The sequence below is a fragment of the Acyrthosiphon pisum genome, chromosome A3 (assembly GCF_005508785.2).
Source record: "Acyrthosiphon pisum isolate AL4f chromosome A3, pea_aphid_22Mar2018_4r6ur, whole genome shotgun sequence".
Taxonomy (NCBI): Eukaryota; Metazoa; Arthropoda; class Insecta; order Hemiptera; family Aphididae; genus Acyrthosiphon; species Acyrthosiphon pisum.
Genome location: NC_042496.1, coordinates 18,504,101 through 18,524,166, shown reverse-complemented (window position 1 = coordinate 18,524,166; position 20,066 = coordinate 18,504,101). Strand labels below are relative to the sequence as shown.

Genomic DNA, 20,066 nt, shown 5'->3' with positions numbered 1-20,066 from the left:
TTCTGTAGGAATAAGTATAATAACACTGTCTATGGTTATATCTTATACTGATCGAAAAACTATTCGCAAAATCGGAAATATTCGTCAAAAATATACATATTTCAATTGGGTTGTGAATTTATGATGTACGCTATCGATTAAAATAAACGATCTACTATAATATTAATCCTGAATTCGAAAAATATATTATATTTGCCTTTATATTTTATGACCCAATTAATACGATAGGATAAAATGAATAATATGGAGACCTGAGGACGTAGATGTAAATGGGAGGGGGAACTGGGGCCTTCCAAATGTTTTACTGCATGGGCAATAGTGTATTTTTTCTTCGATTTTTCCTAATACTTAATTTAATTTACCATATTCTGCCGCCCAAGATATATAAATAGGTACGACGAATTTTATTTAGTTACCATTCTGACGTACCGCCGTAACAATATCTTATATACGCTTACAGATATTATAGAATTGGTGTGGTATTGGGTCAACCTTAATTAGGTGCGTTTAACTCAATGCTAAACAATATGGAGTAACTATAATACTGTATATTACTTATTATTACTGCAGTTGATACTTGATTGGTAATATTTGGTATAACTTGTGTAGTTGTGTAGAGATGATGTAGCCTGTAGGTAGTTGATTGTTTTTCCAAACGTCATAAAATTGATGGGCAAGGTTGTATTGTGGAAATCGATGAACCTATTTTTTAAGGAAAAAGAAAATATAACTGATGACGTTTGTTATACACAGCTGATCGAAGAACCGGGAACGAAGAAATAGAACAGCTAATATAGATAATGACAAAATTTAACTATCCACCGAAAAAAATAAAAAAATCAATAAAATTAGGGTTTTCGGATGCAGGGACCATGGGTATTTGGTATATGTTGGTACCATAATGACCTTTTGAAACGTCGATATTTCATAGTTGAAAAACGGGACAGAAATACATTTTTGCCAACTATTAAAAGAGTTAAGATAGAAGTTGAACCAGAAACGACGATTCAGTGACCAGTGTCGGGCATACCTACGTCTGCACAGTAGTCAATTTTACAATTTCCTTACAGACTTAAATATGACATTTTTAGTTTAAGGGAAAAATAATAACAATGTGTCAATTAATTATACTAGCATTATAAAATAAGAATAAATATAATTTATATAAACATGGTAATTCAATACAATTATTGGGTGGATCGCGTACTGCTTAAGTAAACTGCTTGGTAGATCACGTACGACATCACAACCACTTCTTTTAATAACAATAATTAGTATATGGGTAGGCCCGGGCCTACTAATTTTACATTGTTGGCACAACGTTTATGGGATAATAAGTAATAAGATATAATATAATTAAGTAATCGAATAAGTACAATAAAAAATATGAACCTGGCTGATAATATAATTTATTTTATTTCAGGGCTACGAGTTGTGTTATTTGCAAAAAATATACTTTCCACCCTGTGATTTAGAATTTTATTGAACGCTGGCTTGAACGTAATGGTGCGTTACAGTAACATGACTGGAAATATTATTTTACAATAACAGAACAAAGTCTTGAAATACAAGAAAACACAATATGATGACAATTGGAATTTTAAGTGAGTATTATCCACCGCTTCTCGATTGTATTTTCTAAAATACGGCATACGCCGGCACGTGACAAACAATAATTTTAGTGTTCTAGTGATCATAATGAAAATAACTTTTTAACATTTCGAAAAAAAAGTACTGATAAAACATAGAGACTACGTATTGAGTATTATAGTTACTCTTGTAGTATTGCACTATGGTGTAAAATTATTATTTTGAGTTCGAAAGTAATAATAATATTGATCATAAATTCATAAGATTCAAAGAACGGTTATAAGTGAATATCCATTAAACACTAAATATTCTTAAAATTTGTTTGATGTTTATTAATAGTAATAGCCAATAGGTATAAGAATAAGATATACCTATATCATTTATCTATAATAATAAAGTTTAGTTGTACACTTGTTAACCTAACCTTGTGATACGTTTTAATACATATTGAAATCTTAAAATAATGTTTTTGTCAAATTATTATAAAATTATTCTGTTATTAAAAAAACGTTAGGTGTAGTCTGTAGGTAGTCAAGGTTTCCCAAATGTTTTAGATAAAATTATAATATAGTGTATGTATATATTATTATATAGTTTATCTTAAATTAATTTTTAAGTAGGTAGTAGGTGTATCTAATCTATCAATAACACAAATAGAAATTTATTAAAATTAAAGATAAAATGTAATAAATAATAATGAATGCGAATAATATCGTTAATACCTTTCTATCTAATTTGATTATTTCTAAATTGTAACAAAACAATATTAAAGTAATTAAATGTGTAAAATATAAATTGTATAAGTTGTACTAACTTTTGTGGTTTGTCAAATTATTTTATTAGTACATAAAAATCTAAACATTGGTAATTGCATTATACGTTTTCTTTGAGTACTTATAAAGTTATGGTAAATGACCTGTCAACTCTTAGTATAATATATATTGTATCTTTTAAGAAAATATACTGTGTTTACAATGTTTACAATATTAAAATTGTATGGACCTATTACCTATATATGTAGGTACTTACAATCTTATAGTTAAGGCTGTAAAAGTAGATCTTTATAGATTTTATAATAATGACTTGGAAACCGTATGTTATAAGTGCTTTGACAATGAATTCAAATAGAAAGTGCTATTTACTTTTTTTCATTTTTCATAACATTATATATTCGAATATTTCTATCACTTTGCCGTATTTTCTCCACTTTCTTTTGCATCATGCTCCCCGCTGGACGAGGACATGGTTCATAGAATCTATGTTGTTTATCAATAGGGAACATGATAATAACAATAATAATAATAATAATAATAGCAGCAGCAGCAGCAGCATTATAACAGCCCGACAATGGCCGAGAATAGATTTCCTTATTTCCTGATGATTTCCATGAATTATAGTGTAACGCCCGAGTTTTCCTTCGTCTATGCTAAATCATGGGTAGGCCTATAGCTGTGTGCGTCAGCGTAAACTAACCATTGCAATTGAAAACCTAAAAAATATTCCATGTTTAATTGAATATAATCAACCGACACTTTTTACTATACATCAGTTTAAATGTCTAAATTTACAAATATTGTAAATGTAAATGTAGATATCTGTATAATCAGCGTATCAAACAATGGAATAAGTATGTTTAGGTCATAGTAGTTGATAAATATGCTCTTAGTACATATTCGGCAGCAATTAAAGGATTTAATTTCGGAAGGGCAAGAAAGGCAAGAAGTGCCTACTAATGTCTTTAGGAAAGTCTATAAATTACTTAGATGTTCGTATGTTCGTTTTAACCTTTGATATTTTATCTAACTGTTTTCTTAACTTATGATATTATAATATTATATTTAATTGTTTTTTTTTGTATCACAGAATTTATTTAAATGTAGTGTCTTGCCATATGTTTTTAATTGGAATATAATTCCATTAATAAAGAATAATTTAGTTTGTTATATATTATATTATACACGCTATTTAAGTGAAAACTGTACCGTTCTTTAGTGGACATTTTTAAAATATTCAAAAACAAACCATATATTTGAGAATATTTTTGACATTATAAATAATGATACACATTATGTTGCCCTGAAAATTAACGATCGCTTGACAAAGTGATACACAAGTACACGACTGATGTTTAGAAAGTCAATTTGTGTTTTCTATATAGAAACAAAATATTTTTAAATAATAAAAAATCAAACAAAATGCTTATAATTTTAAATTGATTTGTTTTTTAATCTTATTAATCGTGAAGAGGACGCTACACTAATTTACTAGTGAGTAAAATGTTAATGTACCTACATTTATATTTATCAGTTATCGTTCGTCCTGTTCCGTACGTTAAAGTGAATTGACCTATAATTCAATTTAAAGGTGAGGTTATCTCTATTCTCTGATAGGATTTTTCGATATTTTTTACTTTAACTTAACTAGTTTATGAATCAGTGGTTTGTAAAAAATATAATATTTGTTAATAATAAGTAAATATATAGGTACAGTTTTTATACAATATCGTAAAATCGTGTGGCACTATCAATTAGTCATTAATCATTATAGTCACGCGTATGGTTACTATAAATGAACATTAGTTGATTATTAATTATTGTCCATCGGTATCCCGAACAGTGAACTTTCATTATTAATAGCTAAATTGTATCACAATTTCCACATTTTAGATTCCGAGTGGAGCGATGAATGTATTGATTTTACAATGTTTTTTTTATTTTTTGTGTCTGTGTACACAATAAGTGGTCTTAGATTTTCAACTTAAGTATCTAATTCGATGGGAAAGTGAATGTAGTTGGTGCATTGGGGAGGCCAGAATTTAAAATTTTTCGCCGGGAAAAAAAAATTAAAGAAAAACGGGAATTTTTTTCGACAAAATTGATTTTGGCTTTTGATGTAACTCTAAAACAAATGACTGTAGATAGGTACATGAAATTTTCACTGAATTTTTATATAAGAATTTTCTATACACCATAAAACAAACAAATTTACACCATATGTTTATTTTATCAAATTGCATACTTGATAACATTTTAAAAATATTTTGACTAGCTTTGAACTGTCAACGGACATTTTTAATTTTTTTTTTCTACAATTGTCAATAAAATGTTATTTGTTGTGTCAAAAAGCGTGAAAATTGAATACAAGGGTCCTGATATATTGTTACCATAACAGTTGAAAAATATTAAAAATACATAGGGACACATTTTTATAAGCATTTAAAGTTCGAATTTTGATAAAATTTATCAAATTTTAAATTTCAAAATGATTTTGTATTTAAACATTTATAAAATGATCAAATTTTATAGCTAAGCATTGACATTTTAAAACAAGGTTCCACACAAGTAGTTAATTCTGTAACCAAAAAATCTAAAATATACATTGATACTGTTTTTTTTAATACTTATTTTAAGTTAAAAATTGGACGAAATTAATTATTTTTTTCTAATTGTATTATATTAATTCAACTTACCGTCTGTCCGTATAAATAATAAGTTATATTAATATAAATATAATATAAAATATCCTTGACTAACAAACTGTCTTTGCTCAGGATAGTTTTTCGTATACACCATGATATTATATCATTGAATTCAAATTGAATACCATCCATTACAGTGACCTACTTGTATAGCTATACAGCAGAGCGACATCCACTTACCTGCTTTTTTCTATATTATATTTGATTTATTTCTTAAATTATTTTGAGTTAGTTATAGTTATGTATAAAGATATGTACCAAAAATGCCACTTCGACTTGATATAGGCAATTACGTGATATTTTTTAAGTTTTACTAACAGTATGATAACTAATTCATTTTTATAGATTGTTATGCATTTATAGATTTATAGTACCCATTGTGTTACAAATAATCAAACTGCAGTGTTGTAAAGATATATTTTTGCTTAGCGTAGTGCATATAAAATATAAATTATGATCAGGGTAATGCGTTAGGTATAACTTATAAACTGATATCTATAATGTATTATGTATCATATTTATTTTATAGCTTATATAATATATAGAATAGGTTATAAAATAGTTAAATTATTAAATTTGTATTTTGCATCATACATCCTACGTCATAATAATTGCAACCTATGTCATAATATGCGTTGTATATAGTTTTAAAATATATTGTTCAAATTAGTAAAACAATTATTTATTGATCAAAACTTGGGCTGATGTTAAATTTTACACAATGTGTGTACTCTGTAAATGTGTATAATAACTATTTTGAGTCAATTTCTTAAAAAAAAAATAATAAAAAAAATATCAATTGTAATTTAATGTGCAATGTGTATAGTTGTAATTTTACTTTTGAATAATACTGTGAACATATATATGTTCAAACTTATGTTTATAATAAAGTCGTATATCATATTACTTTTTCAAATCATTTTTTGACTTGGTAAAAAAATCGTTTACACTTAAATTTAAAAAATGTTCTTATCGAAAACTGTAATATATGTTGTATTGGTAGGTAGTAGTTACATCATTACTAGTAAGTAAATTGTAAATGTAATTATTATGTATAGACTAATCACTAATATATAGTTAATATAGTTAATCATACTAATAAAACAATTGTGTAACGTAGGTACCTTCTAAATATTGGTAAAAAATCCATTTTAGCCATACTAATACCAATATGTATCGTATATTACGTACATTGTATAATAACTATAATACAACAATATTATGTTTTTGTACACTTTAACTGTAAATCGAAGATACAATTAATGTTGTGGTTTTAAATTATATAATATATAAGATATATATATCTGTCTGATAATAAGCAACCGAATTCCGAATACTGTCGATGTTCGTGATTCTTGATTATGTCGCTTTATTTCTATATAGACAATATGTATACACAAACAAGTAAAAAATAAAATTTGTATACGTGTCTTCTACTGCCGTGGAACCTACGGATGTCCTTCACAGTCCAGCGGCTACCGATGACACAAATCGATTGCCGTTTTCTTTTCTGTAGAGTAGAAAAAAATGTATAATAACAAACTTGTATATTATAGTTCCCACTCCGCAGCATGCTCTTTTCGAGTTATTATCCGGTGAACCGTGTAAGGAAAAACGATTACCGCACGCGGTAGCGGTTGGCATGGTCGATGACCAAAAACGGTTTTCCATACTTATAACGTGCCTCATCTGCCGCTACGCCGACCGTTCTCGATTCGAAAAATCATCCGCTCATAATGCGGACGAACCCGTTGATCTCGTGAAATCGCAAATTCGACACGAACGTTCTATCGTCATCATCGCCACCATCATTATTTTTCTTTGGAAAATTGGTTAAAACTATTATTATTTTTTTTTTTGTTTTGTTTCTCTGGAGCGTCACGTGAACTGAATAATAAGAACACCAAAAATTGTACACAACAATATAATATTACCCTATAGCCAAGGTACTTATATATCATATATATATATTATATTATCACCGTGACTGATTAATAGCGTAGTATATTTATACATAACCTATATAGTATATATATATTTATTACATTCGAATTGTCTGCTTACTTTTTCTTCTTTATAAATATAATAATATATTACATATTATTATGCTTATTAAAGTATCTCTTTTTATTGTATCGAGCATTGCTATATACAATATACTTATGATATGTATTGACATATTATAATGATGATCAGTACACAATATATAATAATATTATGTGTAACGACTTTCCCGCGCGCAACAAGTGGTACCTACACAAAAGTAGCCGGTAAACCTCTGCGTCTCTACAATCGACTCGACGTGACATACTATGTGCGTGTGTCTACCAAAATAAACAAACACTGACACACTGTAGTTTATACTTGTCCACTTATGTATAATATTATGTAAAAAAGTTTCAACTTACAATCTCGGCGATGACTGTCCTGTCGGCTGCATTAATTATATCGGCAGATAATAGACAATAGTTCGGTACCAATAACCATGTCACACTTAATTCATAAAGACTAATGTGCTAATTCCATCCCCCTCCTACCTTCTGTATAATAGTGTTTATATTTTGTTGTTATATACGTTTCGAACGCGCCACACAACTGGTCTTTATATTAAACCGTTCAATGTCCAACTTTTCGTCCTTGTTGATGTTCTGAAAGGTTTCCAAACCACAGCTGTAATTCGTACTAGTTGCTGTGACAAGCCAACAACATAGGAAATCAATAATCGAATAAATAATACCTATTTCTGGTCAGTTATAAATAATTCTTAAAAATTTTTTAATATATTTAGTTGATAATATAATATAATATGTACCATTGTACCTATAATTTTATAATATATAAATATGTAAATACCAATAAATGTAGACGCATTTTAATTGATTAATACCTACTAATATTTTTTTTAACATGAATATTATGTTTTTTGGCTCCATTGATACACTTTTTTTTTGTTTCTAACCTATTTTTTTGTAAGATTCTCGTTGTCATGGTTACTTATTTACACAACATATTTATGATTCATAGATTTTCCTTGTGGAAAAATATCGAGGAGAATAATAAGATCGAGGAAAAATATCGAGTAGTGTGCTATGGTTTTCTTAATCGGAAAAAATCCGATCTGTATATTATTATAGGTACCTATACCTATATTTAAATCTTACATACTGGTTTTATGAGAAGTTTGCAGAAAATTGGCATAAACAAAAGTAATTTTGACGGACATTTGTACATGCGTCTGAATATATTATGTCGATGCTGAACTTTTTTTTATTATTATAATTATTCAAACATAATAACGGTTTTTTTTATACCAAATTTGGGTTTATTTCTTCAATAATTGGATGTAAAACATACGTAGATAAGTGAAAAAATATAGATGTAGTAGAACTAATCTGTACTTATGACATTTTTAGTTTCGAAAAACGGTCTTCCAAACTACCTATAATAGATTGTATAATATTATTAAAGTAAGTTATAATAGCATAGTATCTTTGTATAGTAATGAACTGACACATTATTATTAAATGTGTTTTGATTATTCAAATCGTATTCCAACACTGTGATTTACAAACCATCAGATATATCTACCTTCCTTGCGAAGAGGATACTTAATTCAGTAATATGCAATTTGATACAACGCTGGAGTATTGTATTACAAATCCGAATCCAATGACCAATATTCAATGACACATTTATATAAAAAAAAAAATAATATATATTATATACGTGTATATTATTTACTAATATAAATTTATATATACCTATTTTTATTGTAATCTATATATCGATAGTTATGCAACTATTAATACGATTTACCATCGATATAATATGGTATTCGCGATGTTATTTAATTATTATTAGACGTTCTTCTACTTGGTTCAAACCTATATCTTTATGATTTAAAAAGTGTAGTGTAATTATTATCAAAAATAATTATATTATCAAAAATCCGGACAGGGTGCACAGAGATTTGCAGGATGGTGGTGTTTTCTTAAAGTAATAATTGCATCTAAAAAACAATTATATTTTAGTATTGCTTGCATTTAAAAAATACAATTTTAATTCTATAAAGTATTTTTTAACGCTTGACGAAAATTGTGTTTCTATATGTCTTAAATGCAATTTCTACACTTGAGCTCGAGTGATAATCTTAGCGAAAAGTTATGTTTTTACAGATATCATATTGATAATAGAATACCGTGAACATTTTCAATCGAATTTTGATTACTGTTATAGAGTTATACTCTTTTAATAACAAAAATGATTACTAACGTATTAATCGAAATATATTTGTAAATATTTATATTGATATATCATTAGGAATACGAATTAACGTTCCTACCCCCTTTTTATGAACTCTCTCGCTAATATAGAAGCCCCTTCTGATTATATAGGATAGGTACAGTGTCGCATATTTACGGGGCGGTCATGGGGTCCAATTTATATCTATCTAAACGTCTAATATATATATATATATATATATACATTCTGTAATAGAGCCTCCCTACATAAAAGTGTTTGGAAAATTAGCTGAACCCGCTCCATGAAAAATTCCTAAATACGCCACTAGATAGGTAAGGTACTTAACTAAAATTATATTTTACTTAATAATAATTAATATTATGTTTTCTACTAACTATAATACTTATTAATTAAAAATTGTATCATATAAATTTATATATTTGCATGTGTAGTCCAAGCTTGTTAACCACGTGTATACCTATGGTTGAATTCTTTATTCTCATGGTAATAAATCATTATCGAAGGTCATTTTTGAATTATTAGTTCAGTGGTATAATGAGTGTCACACTAGTTCGGTTTTGAATATAAATTGGTTTTTACTTTTTAGATAGGTATGACGTGTTAGTTCACACCAATTAAATTTAAAAATACGCGTTTATTGTCTCTGTATAAATCGTTATTATGGTAGGTCAATAAACAATTTACCGTTGTCGTAAAGGTAATTAAAGAAAAAAATGAGTTTAACTGTCCCTAATCATTACAGCAGTAACTAGTATGATTTTAAAGTTTTAAATACAATATTATACATTTAAAAAAACAATGCATAAAAAGAGCCATTGAAAAAATTACAATAATTGGATATTTACTAAGGTCGTTACGCCTACCTAACCGGAGCTCCTACTGTATTACTGTTGAAGAACAATATGAGTAGGATACAAAAAATGAAAATTGGATAAATACCTACAAATCGCTGATATTTAATGTAGTTATGAAAAACGCCACAATTCGACCGATATCCTATACACTACCTACAAATTATTTATCAGAAGAAAAAGCCGCAAATGATTAAAATTACCTTGGAAATTGCCAGGTATACAGCGCATAACAATAATATGCATTGATGATGTCGGTGTGGAGTGACCACAATCCAAAACAAATTCGGACAGGAAATCGAGTGCATGTTGTAAAGGATAACGATGGGAAAATGAATAGCTTTGGCTTTGGGGATCTAATACATTTAGATAACATACATTAAAATTAAAATTACAGGTTATAAATTGTAAGCACACGTGGTTAATAAAATACGTATTAATATATGTACACAGGGTCATTGGAAATGTATTCTCCTCGTATCAATAACAGTAATAATGTATACCAGTATAATACCTTATGTATAATACATTGTATTATCTTATATATTAAATATGCCAGAATCCCGCAATCGTTGCCTATACCTAGGTATACTATGTTCGATTTAAATTAAAACTTGTCTATAATATGTTGCGTGTTGACTATAATATTAAACTTTTTATGGTTATTTGGTAAATACTAAATAGTCATTTTTTTATCACCGTCGGCATTGTTATATCTAATAATATATCCTACTATAGCACTTATAGTTACGTAAACTCTTGGAAATAAGCCTATGATGACATCATAATAATATGATGCCCATCAATGTTTGCTATGGTTTCATGCTAGTAACCATAGTGACTGGTTAGTCACCTAAACCGATGGAAAAAATAAATATATTATATTAAGTCATATTCCAAGACTTGTAGATATTACAAATAATTACAATCGTATTGGTATACGTTTTATATAAATTCTGCAAATTTAAAATTAAATTAAATACGATTCATCAAATTGTCGATTACTCAACATTGTCTGCTTAAAATATGGTCGAAAAGTTTTTGGGTGGATTCGAATATAGTACTTTGAGTTTATCCTACGAAGATTAAAACGGTTATTTTTAATCTTCATATAGTTTATCCGAGTAAAACTGATGGATAATGGATATTGATATTGATATTAATAGATATTAAAATACGCCTATGTTGGAATTTTCAGGCTGTAAAATATTACTAAAAATTGAAACGTGTACATTATTAGAGTTTAAATGAATGTATACAAATAATTGGATTATTATGATACCTATACTTTAATAGACCTAGGTAATTATATGTATAATTATACTAAAAATACATTAATTCGGTATCATTTAATCAAAATTTTTGGGATTAACATACAACCACCATTCAAACTGTATTATTTTCATTTAAATTTTCGATTTTTGGGGGTGGCTATTTTATTGTTAATAATATAATATAGTTGAGTGAGCGAGTTTATAATAATTAATAAATGTCTAAATATCAATTGTGTATATGACTATTGAATGGTAGCCATGCGAACATAAATACAATTAAAAGCTAAATAATTCAAAGAAAAGTATGTACCTAACCATAATAATAGGTATGTTTACTACTAATTATGTTTCACTAATGAAACGATTGATCATTAATTATGTATTTATGTACCTATTATACGCATTTTGATGAATAAATCAACGTCCAACAGACAGTGGTACCAATTTTAAATAATGTATCGTTATATTTTGTGTTAAATAGACATAATATTTAAATTAATAATACCTATTCACCATTTTACCATAATACGAGAAAAAACGTGATCGTTTGTAGATTTGGTTCCACCAGTGAGCAATTCACTGTATAATTATTGATATTTGCGATGAATGGCAACAACGATATCTTGAAATAATAATTTCTTGTACGTGTTGTGCCGTTATCGACGAACCTAATTAATTTTGTATTTTTGTTAGTGTGTTGTTTGCTACACAACGTACAAAATGTTATAATCAATACGATATGTATATTATGTTTCAGCGATCATTGTTTTTGGCATGTCCGCCTTTGTCGCGGATGGGGCGAAATGTCTCAACTCAAAAGACGTGGAAAGGTTCGTGGTGGTCAACTGTGCCTATCAAGAATTTCTGTCTGTACCAAGTACAGACATTTTAAAGGACGTCGAGGTTTGTTAAAACGAGATATAAATAAATAAATTAAATAATTAAAATTACAAATGAATATGTCGTCCCCGTGCATGGAAAATAGTAGCACAGAATAAGGCAAGATTTTTTTTTTTCGTTTTATCGAGGACCGGGGAGGGAGAGAGCCGCGATTCGCATTACAGCTCCCCGATAGTAGTATATATTTTGATAAATTTATTCAGGTGCGACTGATAATATATTATAACGGATTTCGTGTCGATTTTATATTGAGATCTTCTCAGCTTATAAAATTGAATTATTTTATTCGTTATTGACGTTTGGTGTAAAACTTGGCGGTCTGTTATATTTCGGTTATTGGTTATTTAGTCCCGTATGCTTTAACCTTCGCGGAAGTCGAGCCAACGAGGAAAACAAGAAAAAAGATATAGCGGTCTTGTAAGTCATCCTGTAAATAGATCACCCGGAGAGCGTTTCGCTGTCGATGTCGTAATAAATATTAATAATAGTTAGTTATTTTTTTTCTCACGATAAACTGATTACTTAAAGTTTGGACCGCATACGCTTTTATGGTTTGTGTGTTTAAGTGTGTATATAACATCGGCACGCCATTTTGTCCATTATACATATTGTAAATTTCGTTAATGCGTCGATTTAATTCATCGATTTCAGGAACATTAAAATATACTTGCTTGCGCCTCTCTCGCCCTGCCGTGATTTTAAGTAAAAAAAAATTCACATGCCAAAAAGGTTTAAAATATAATTATATTAATATATTATATATACTTTTCTCGTGACCTACAAAACAATAAGAAGATAATTAGACGCGTTCGTAAAATTAGTCGGTATTCATAAATCTATATTTGTTTTTTTTTCTTCTGGGAGTGTCCGGCAGGAAATCACCGATGATTCATTGAGTATAAAACGTCACTGCCCGTAGACTTGCACCTTATGTGTAATATTTTACGAAATATTTTGAGAAAAAATAACATAGCACCATATCCGCGTTCAAGGTATATACTGTATACACTCTGAGCGCACCAGGCACAGTGTACTATATGGTACTATATTACTATGATATGCTTGGATATTCACAAAATTATTTATTCCTATACCGTGTTTATGTCTGGATACTAATTCTATTTAATTATTTATGGACATTTAAGATCCGTGAAATTATAACATTTTATGTATATTGTCCTTTTTTCATTTAGTTTGCTCTTCATCGCTCTCTATAAAACCGCATCTCGATTGTCACGCATTTCTGTCTGCTGATTTAATTTATTTCACCACCATAAGATCCTTCTTTGCAGCGTATTGATCTTTAAGGGCCGATTTCACCAACACAGTTAATCACGGTTAAAGCTTCGGCCGAATTTTGGCCGGTTAAATATCTGTTATCAGCCGATTAAGCGTTAACCGTGATTAACTGTGTTGGTGAAATCGGCCCTAAGTGATATATACACCTCTTTAATTTACTTATAATATCTTAGCCCTTAGAATTTGAACTTATCCTCTCTTTTTTTAAACATTCAACGTTTCTGTATTTATTAGCCCCGCCTCCAAAAAAAAATAAATCTAAACATTTTATATTAATTTAATTAAAATAAATTTTTATGTTTGTTATTAATTGTTAAATGTATTACAGACGTTAAACCTAGAGCACAACTACATCGGCAAGCTATTTAACAACAGTTTCACCGAGTACCCGAACATCAAGAATCTGATGTTGTCGTTCAACAAGGTACACACCATCGAGCCCGGGGCGTTAGGGTCGCTTGCCGAGCTGGAAACGCTGGACCTGTCACAAAACGCCATCAAGGAAGTGCCAGCCGGACTGCCCAAATCGCTGATTCAGCTAAAGCTGAACGGAAACCCGGTGTTGGACATGCGGCAGCTGGAGACGGCCGTCGGACTGCGAGTGTTGCAGCTCAGGGGCTGTGACCTGAAAGCTTACCCGGCACTGGGCATCATGCCCAACCTGGTCAATCTGGACGTGTCCGAAAACGCAGAGATCTACGATCTGGACCCGGCCCAGCTGGCCGTCACGTGCCGCCTGGCCCGGCTCAACGTGACGGGCGCTACCAATCTGTTCCGACCCGGGACGCCGGGCGCTCACTGCAGATGCCGGCGCGTCGTCCAGTGGGCCCACACGTACAAGGTGACCGTTTTCGGTTTGGGCCAATGCCCGGACCCGCTGGCCGGAGACGGTGAGACCGACATCCATGACGACCCAAAGGACGAGGCCTGCGCCCGGACCCCGGAACAGGCCCTGGCCGCGTTCAAGGAGTGCATGGCCGAGTGGGAACACCGCAACACGCCCTACTGGGCCATCGTCTCTGGTATCGTCATCGTCGTGGCCTTGCTGCTGGCGCTGTGCGTGTGCATGCGCCGCCGCCGGAGGAGACGCCGCCACGGCAACGCCGACAAAGTGCAGAGCGCCCAATCGCCGCCGCCGTCCGATTCCAAAGTAGCCCACAACGACTCGGCCGGCAACAACAAGACCGAACCCGCCGCGCTCTTGTCGTAGGCCGCGTGAAATCGTCCAATTTTCCCTGCGTTTTAATTTTTTTTTTAACAAATTTTACTTGCGTCGCGTATCTTACGTAAAATATTGTGCTGCCCGCGTATAATATATACCTACGTCAATGTATTTATACCTACATTTTTTATCTTATTATTTTCGATTTGTTGTACCTACTGCATGTGTTTAAATATCGAAGGGTATACAAATTATTATTATTATATTAAAGTAATAATTTACATAGGCGCGTGTATAATGCATTATGCATGTCACGCCACAATATTATATATATTATGCATGTGCATGTGCATATAATGATAGATATATAATTATAGTAAAAGTATTAAAAAAAAAATAGTAAAAATCATTAATGATCTCTAAACGCCGGAGATTTTCCGATCCCTTCGGGTAGAGCGGTGAACGCATAAAAGTCAACGATCGCGTAATTTGTTTTCTTATAAGGTTTTATTTCATATTATGATGACTATAATACTATAATGGTAGGTACGTATATGCGACGTGTGAACCATTATATTATATAACTGTAGGATTAGGACATAGGTACCATATTGTATATTGTATAACATTATATATTATTGTACACGTCGTTTCGTGACGGTTAGCGTTTGGTAACTGAAAGTGTGGTGGTTTTGGCTTAAGCCAGAGTACAGAGATTCCTCCCCGTTATGATTTATACATTATAGTTTACTAGATCGATTTAGGCGCGATCGAATCTTCCAACCAACACGACGAGAACTCGCGGCGTTTCACACTCCTATATAGGTACGCACGTTATTGATAATATATTATTGAACAGTAGGTACATTTATGATTAATTAATATAATATATAAAGTTAGTCACTAGACATAAATATTATCTGATTTTTTTTTATTTCAATTCATAAATATCATTATGTATTATACAATAAATCATTAGTTTTACAATAATACTATATTACTTATAATAAATTTATAATTCGTGCATAAAAACAACAACAAATAAATATTTTTAAAAAATTGCAGTATTTATTAGTTTGGGTTAAGAACACACATGATATTATATTGTTTTTAATGTGTATATTTTATTGTTTTGATTTTATTCCACGCGAACAAAATGTAATGGTATTTATTTTATATTTTTTGTTATGTGTTTTATAATAATTACATTTTGATGCTTTATTATTGTAGATTATTTATCTTTTTTCTGCTACCTACCTATTCAATCACGATTTCCCCCCCATTCATTTTTCGTCAGTTTCCGTAAAAATAATTTGAGTGTAGGTTTACACCCGATGGGTAAAACAATATGTACCTTAGTTTTGACTGTATAGGATTATGAAGACCTACCTAGTACATATTATTAATATAAAATGCACCTATTGCAGGTTATGAACACACATCGTTGCTCTAAATGCCCCATGTATTTTGTAATAATTACAACACTATAATGTTTTTCATTAATCGTATTTTCGATGGAATTTAACCCATGATTACGTAATGTGTTATTCTATTATTTAGCTCCGTTGGCAGTGTACATTAGAGAAAAAGGTTATCATTCAGTAGTCTGTAGTTGCCTCTTTAAATTGAAAGCCATAAGTAAACTGTGCGTGCAGTACCTATATAAAATGATATCGAAAACGAATGTTTTACGAATGGTTATATACTAACCTAAACTGTAAAGGATACCTATAGGTATAAATGGTATAATTTCCTATTATAATTAACTGCATCGCTGATATCAAGTTGTTAACCGTTTCTTAAATACTTTCTTATCTATTATAAATAGTTTTGTATGATACTTAATTATTCTTATACAATATATATAATTAATAATCATATTATTTTAATTTTAAAATAATTGTAGGTATTCTCTCGGTTTTCCTCAGGTAAGCTATAGGCGTTATATCCTATAGCCGTTATTTTATAGATTTGTTTCAGGTACACACTATAGAGTTAAAATAGTTAAATAATAATATTTGTTCCAGTTATTACTTATTAGTTATTATATAATAGTAATGATATTAATGTACCTACAATACTTCAGTTCATTGTCGGAATTTTTTTTTTGTGTATTTTTTGCATCACATAATTTATTAATACATCTCCCACGTACTTTATTTTTTCCTTGATCTGCTTTACTAAATTTAAAATTATCAATTACAATTTGTGGATTTTCGCGTTTACTGGTAATTAATTGTGCAGACATTACTGTAGCTTATATTAGTTAAAACACATCAAATACTATATCCACTGATCGGTGATCACTATAGTCACTACTCATTACTCAATACTATAATATTTCTAACAAATCGAACAAACTATTGCAGTATGATATGAGATGACAGATTAGATAATATTATCTATATCTATAAAATAATATTTTTCTACGTATATAGAGACGCATACAGGTATACAAATTAAGAACCCACCATATAAGATATTATATACCATACTATAGACTATTATTATATCTCAAAATAAACCATAGGTTTATAGTAATAAGAGTTATGATAAAATTATATTTTTTGACTTATTTTATCGGTGTACTAATATCATTACTATTATATTATAATAAGTAATAACTGGAAAAAATATAATTATTTAACCTAACAGTAAACAATATATTAGGGTTACTTAAAAAAAATATTAAAATTATTAAATCCTTACACAAGGGTTCCCAAACTTTAAAATTCTATAATTTATAATTGATGGAAAAAGGAATGATGTTTTTTCTAATTTGGTGGAAAACGGAAAGGTCATTTTTGGCGGAAACCTGTGACACCCGGTAGTATACATACCAATATTATATCATAATATTTAAATATTTAAACACTGGCGTGTGATTGATTATTATTGTATTTGTTAATTTTTAATTAGTTACTTATATGGACTTACACAGTTGTACATTAACGAACAAATTCAATTTTTACAGCTTTACACATGAAATTGATATTTAGTACCTACCGTCTTCGGTCGACCGTCATACACTCATGTCTAGCTAATACTAACTATTTCTGTGTACAAATAAACTTTAGAGTTCAGAATTTATATTATACATACATAATATCGATGGCGTAACGCACAAGTGTGATAAATGCAAAATTCGGAAAAATGAGTTTTTTGCATGGTTGTCTTGTTAAAAACTTTCTACATATTGTGTAAAAATATTGGAAGTGTATAGTAAATATTTAGTCTGCTAGAGGTCGGCGCGTTTGTTGTAGTGCATGTAATCTGCGTGATATTAAATCACAATATTGTCGTTCTCCCGAACCATGAAGACTAGAGATATCTCTAGTCTTCATCACGAACTATGATTATAATGGACTGGTCTCGAAGCATTATCAGTGGAACCGAAATGTCAAAATGACTAGGGAGTTTTCGGAAAACGGTGCCATCTATTATTCAGTTTTAATGATGACAATGCGTAATATAAAATAATAACAACATTGCAATATTTTAAATTTTAATTTGATAGTTTTTAGGTACAAACAAGCTTTGAAATTTTTTTTTTTCGCATTATTTTTATTTTTATTTTTGTTTAATATAAGTGTGTACTGATGCATTCTCGTAATAATGTAATACGATATAATAGACATTAGTACATCACTTTTATGGTTTTGACATGGAAACTGAATTGGTCCATATTCTGAAAAGAAATTTTCCAAAGTGAGTTCAAACACATCATTATTGTCACAGAATTTTTCAAAAGATAATATGTTGAAGACATATCTTCCGGAAGAAAATGATCAGCACACACAAATTGCGTAACAGAGTCTTTGCAAATATACTTGTTGATTGCCAAATTCCATGCCAAAGAATTATTCTTTGGAACTTTAAATAGAGAAATCTTAGGATTTTTTTTTACGCTTGAACATCCCAGAATTGAACACTTCCTTACTTTCATTTTAAATTTTCAAATGTAAAAACAAAATCTAAAATGTCTAGTATCGAACTTCCAAAGATCAAATAATAATTATAAATGAATAAATTATTTTCATTATCAATATATTATAATTATAATCATAGTTCGTGATTAAAAATAAGGCGGTAAAGTGTTATCAAGGAATAAATGATAGTATTGTGCTTAAAAACCAGGTTGCGCTTGAGAGCATAAAAACCCCAAGTATCAAGGAAGAGTACAGACATTTGCGACCCGTCCCGCTATACACTCCTCATCATTTCGAGACCAGTCCATTATAATCATAGTTCGTGGTCTTCATGTCCTGAATAATTACGAAAATGTCACTTATCACACTTGTGCGCTAGGCCATCGATATATATTATGTATAAATTAAATTACCATTATATGGCATAAGTTTGGACGATTTTTAAGGTATTGCCGTTATAAAAAATGCATTTTTACCTTCATTTGAATGGTTTCTGGCATTCAATTTTAGGTCGCATTTAATTTATTTAAAAAAATGTTTCTTTTAAATGGTGTTTAAACATTCAATAAAATATAATATATATTAATGTACACCAGTACAGGGGATTATTATTTTTTTTTTTTTTTTTTTTTTTTATTATTATTAAGGCATTCCTAGCTAGAGAAGCTATCTAAGCCTATTTATAATATAAACATACAATTTTCTTGGTTATAAGTGCGATATATAAATACTAATATTAATTATTATTTAACTTAAAACTAGAATTTTTTTTTTTTTTCTGACTTATGGTGTATTTGATGTGTCATTGGTTTGTGGAAGGACATTTGATACGGTCATGGGGTCTTCCTCTCTTGAGACGGCGAATTTTTGGTGGACACACGATTAGATTGTAATAGGTGGTTATTATTTTAACACATAAAAAGATATTTTTTAAAAAAATTACAAAAATAAATAAGTTTTTACTTTTTTTTATGTGTTATACTGTTATCTATCAACGATAGGTACTATTAAAAAAAAACATTGTGTCGGAACATACACCACTGTCGAAGCTTATTATGAGTTATAACATATTACGGTATATTATAATTTATAATATTATGTAAGCTATTGTCCATGCAGTTGACTGCTGTCATAATATATTTGTATCACAACAAAAACCCTTTGTAAACTATGTGTGAAAATGGCTAAGTAAAAAAAATATAAGATCTTTAAGCACTATAAAGATGTGATATCAATATATCATGAATAAATGCTTAGTATATTGAATTTAAGTAAACTTATTTTATTTCAATAATTTATTTACTTGGCGAGGAATTATTT

At 29.8% G+C, this 20,066-nt stretch overlaps 1 protein-coding gene across 1 annotated transcript in view; it reads left to right on the top strand.

Annotated features, from left to right (window-relative positions):
- The window catches only part of LOC100159369 (immunoglobulin superfamily containing leucine-rich repeat protein 2), a 52,842-nt gene extending 37,474 nt beyond the window's left edge, over nt 1-15,368 (top strand). Inside the window, exons 2-4 of the mRNA XM_029491567.1 lie at nt 1,424-1,604; nt 12,214-12,359; nt 13,984-15,368. Coding sequence (XP_029347427.1) covers nt 1,583-1,604; nt 12,214-12,359; nt 13,984-14,865 — 1,050 coding nt within the window. The 5' untranslated portion in view covers nt 1,424-1,582 and the 3' untranslated portion in view covers nt 14,866-15,368. The remainder of the gene's footprint in view (nt 1-1,423; nt 1,605-12,213; nt 12,360-13,983) is intronic.
- Nucleotides 15,369-20,066: the final 4,698 nt, after the last annotated feature.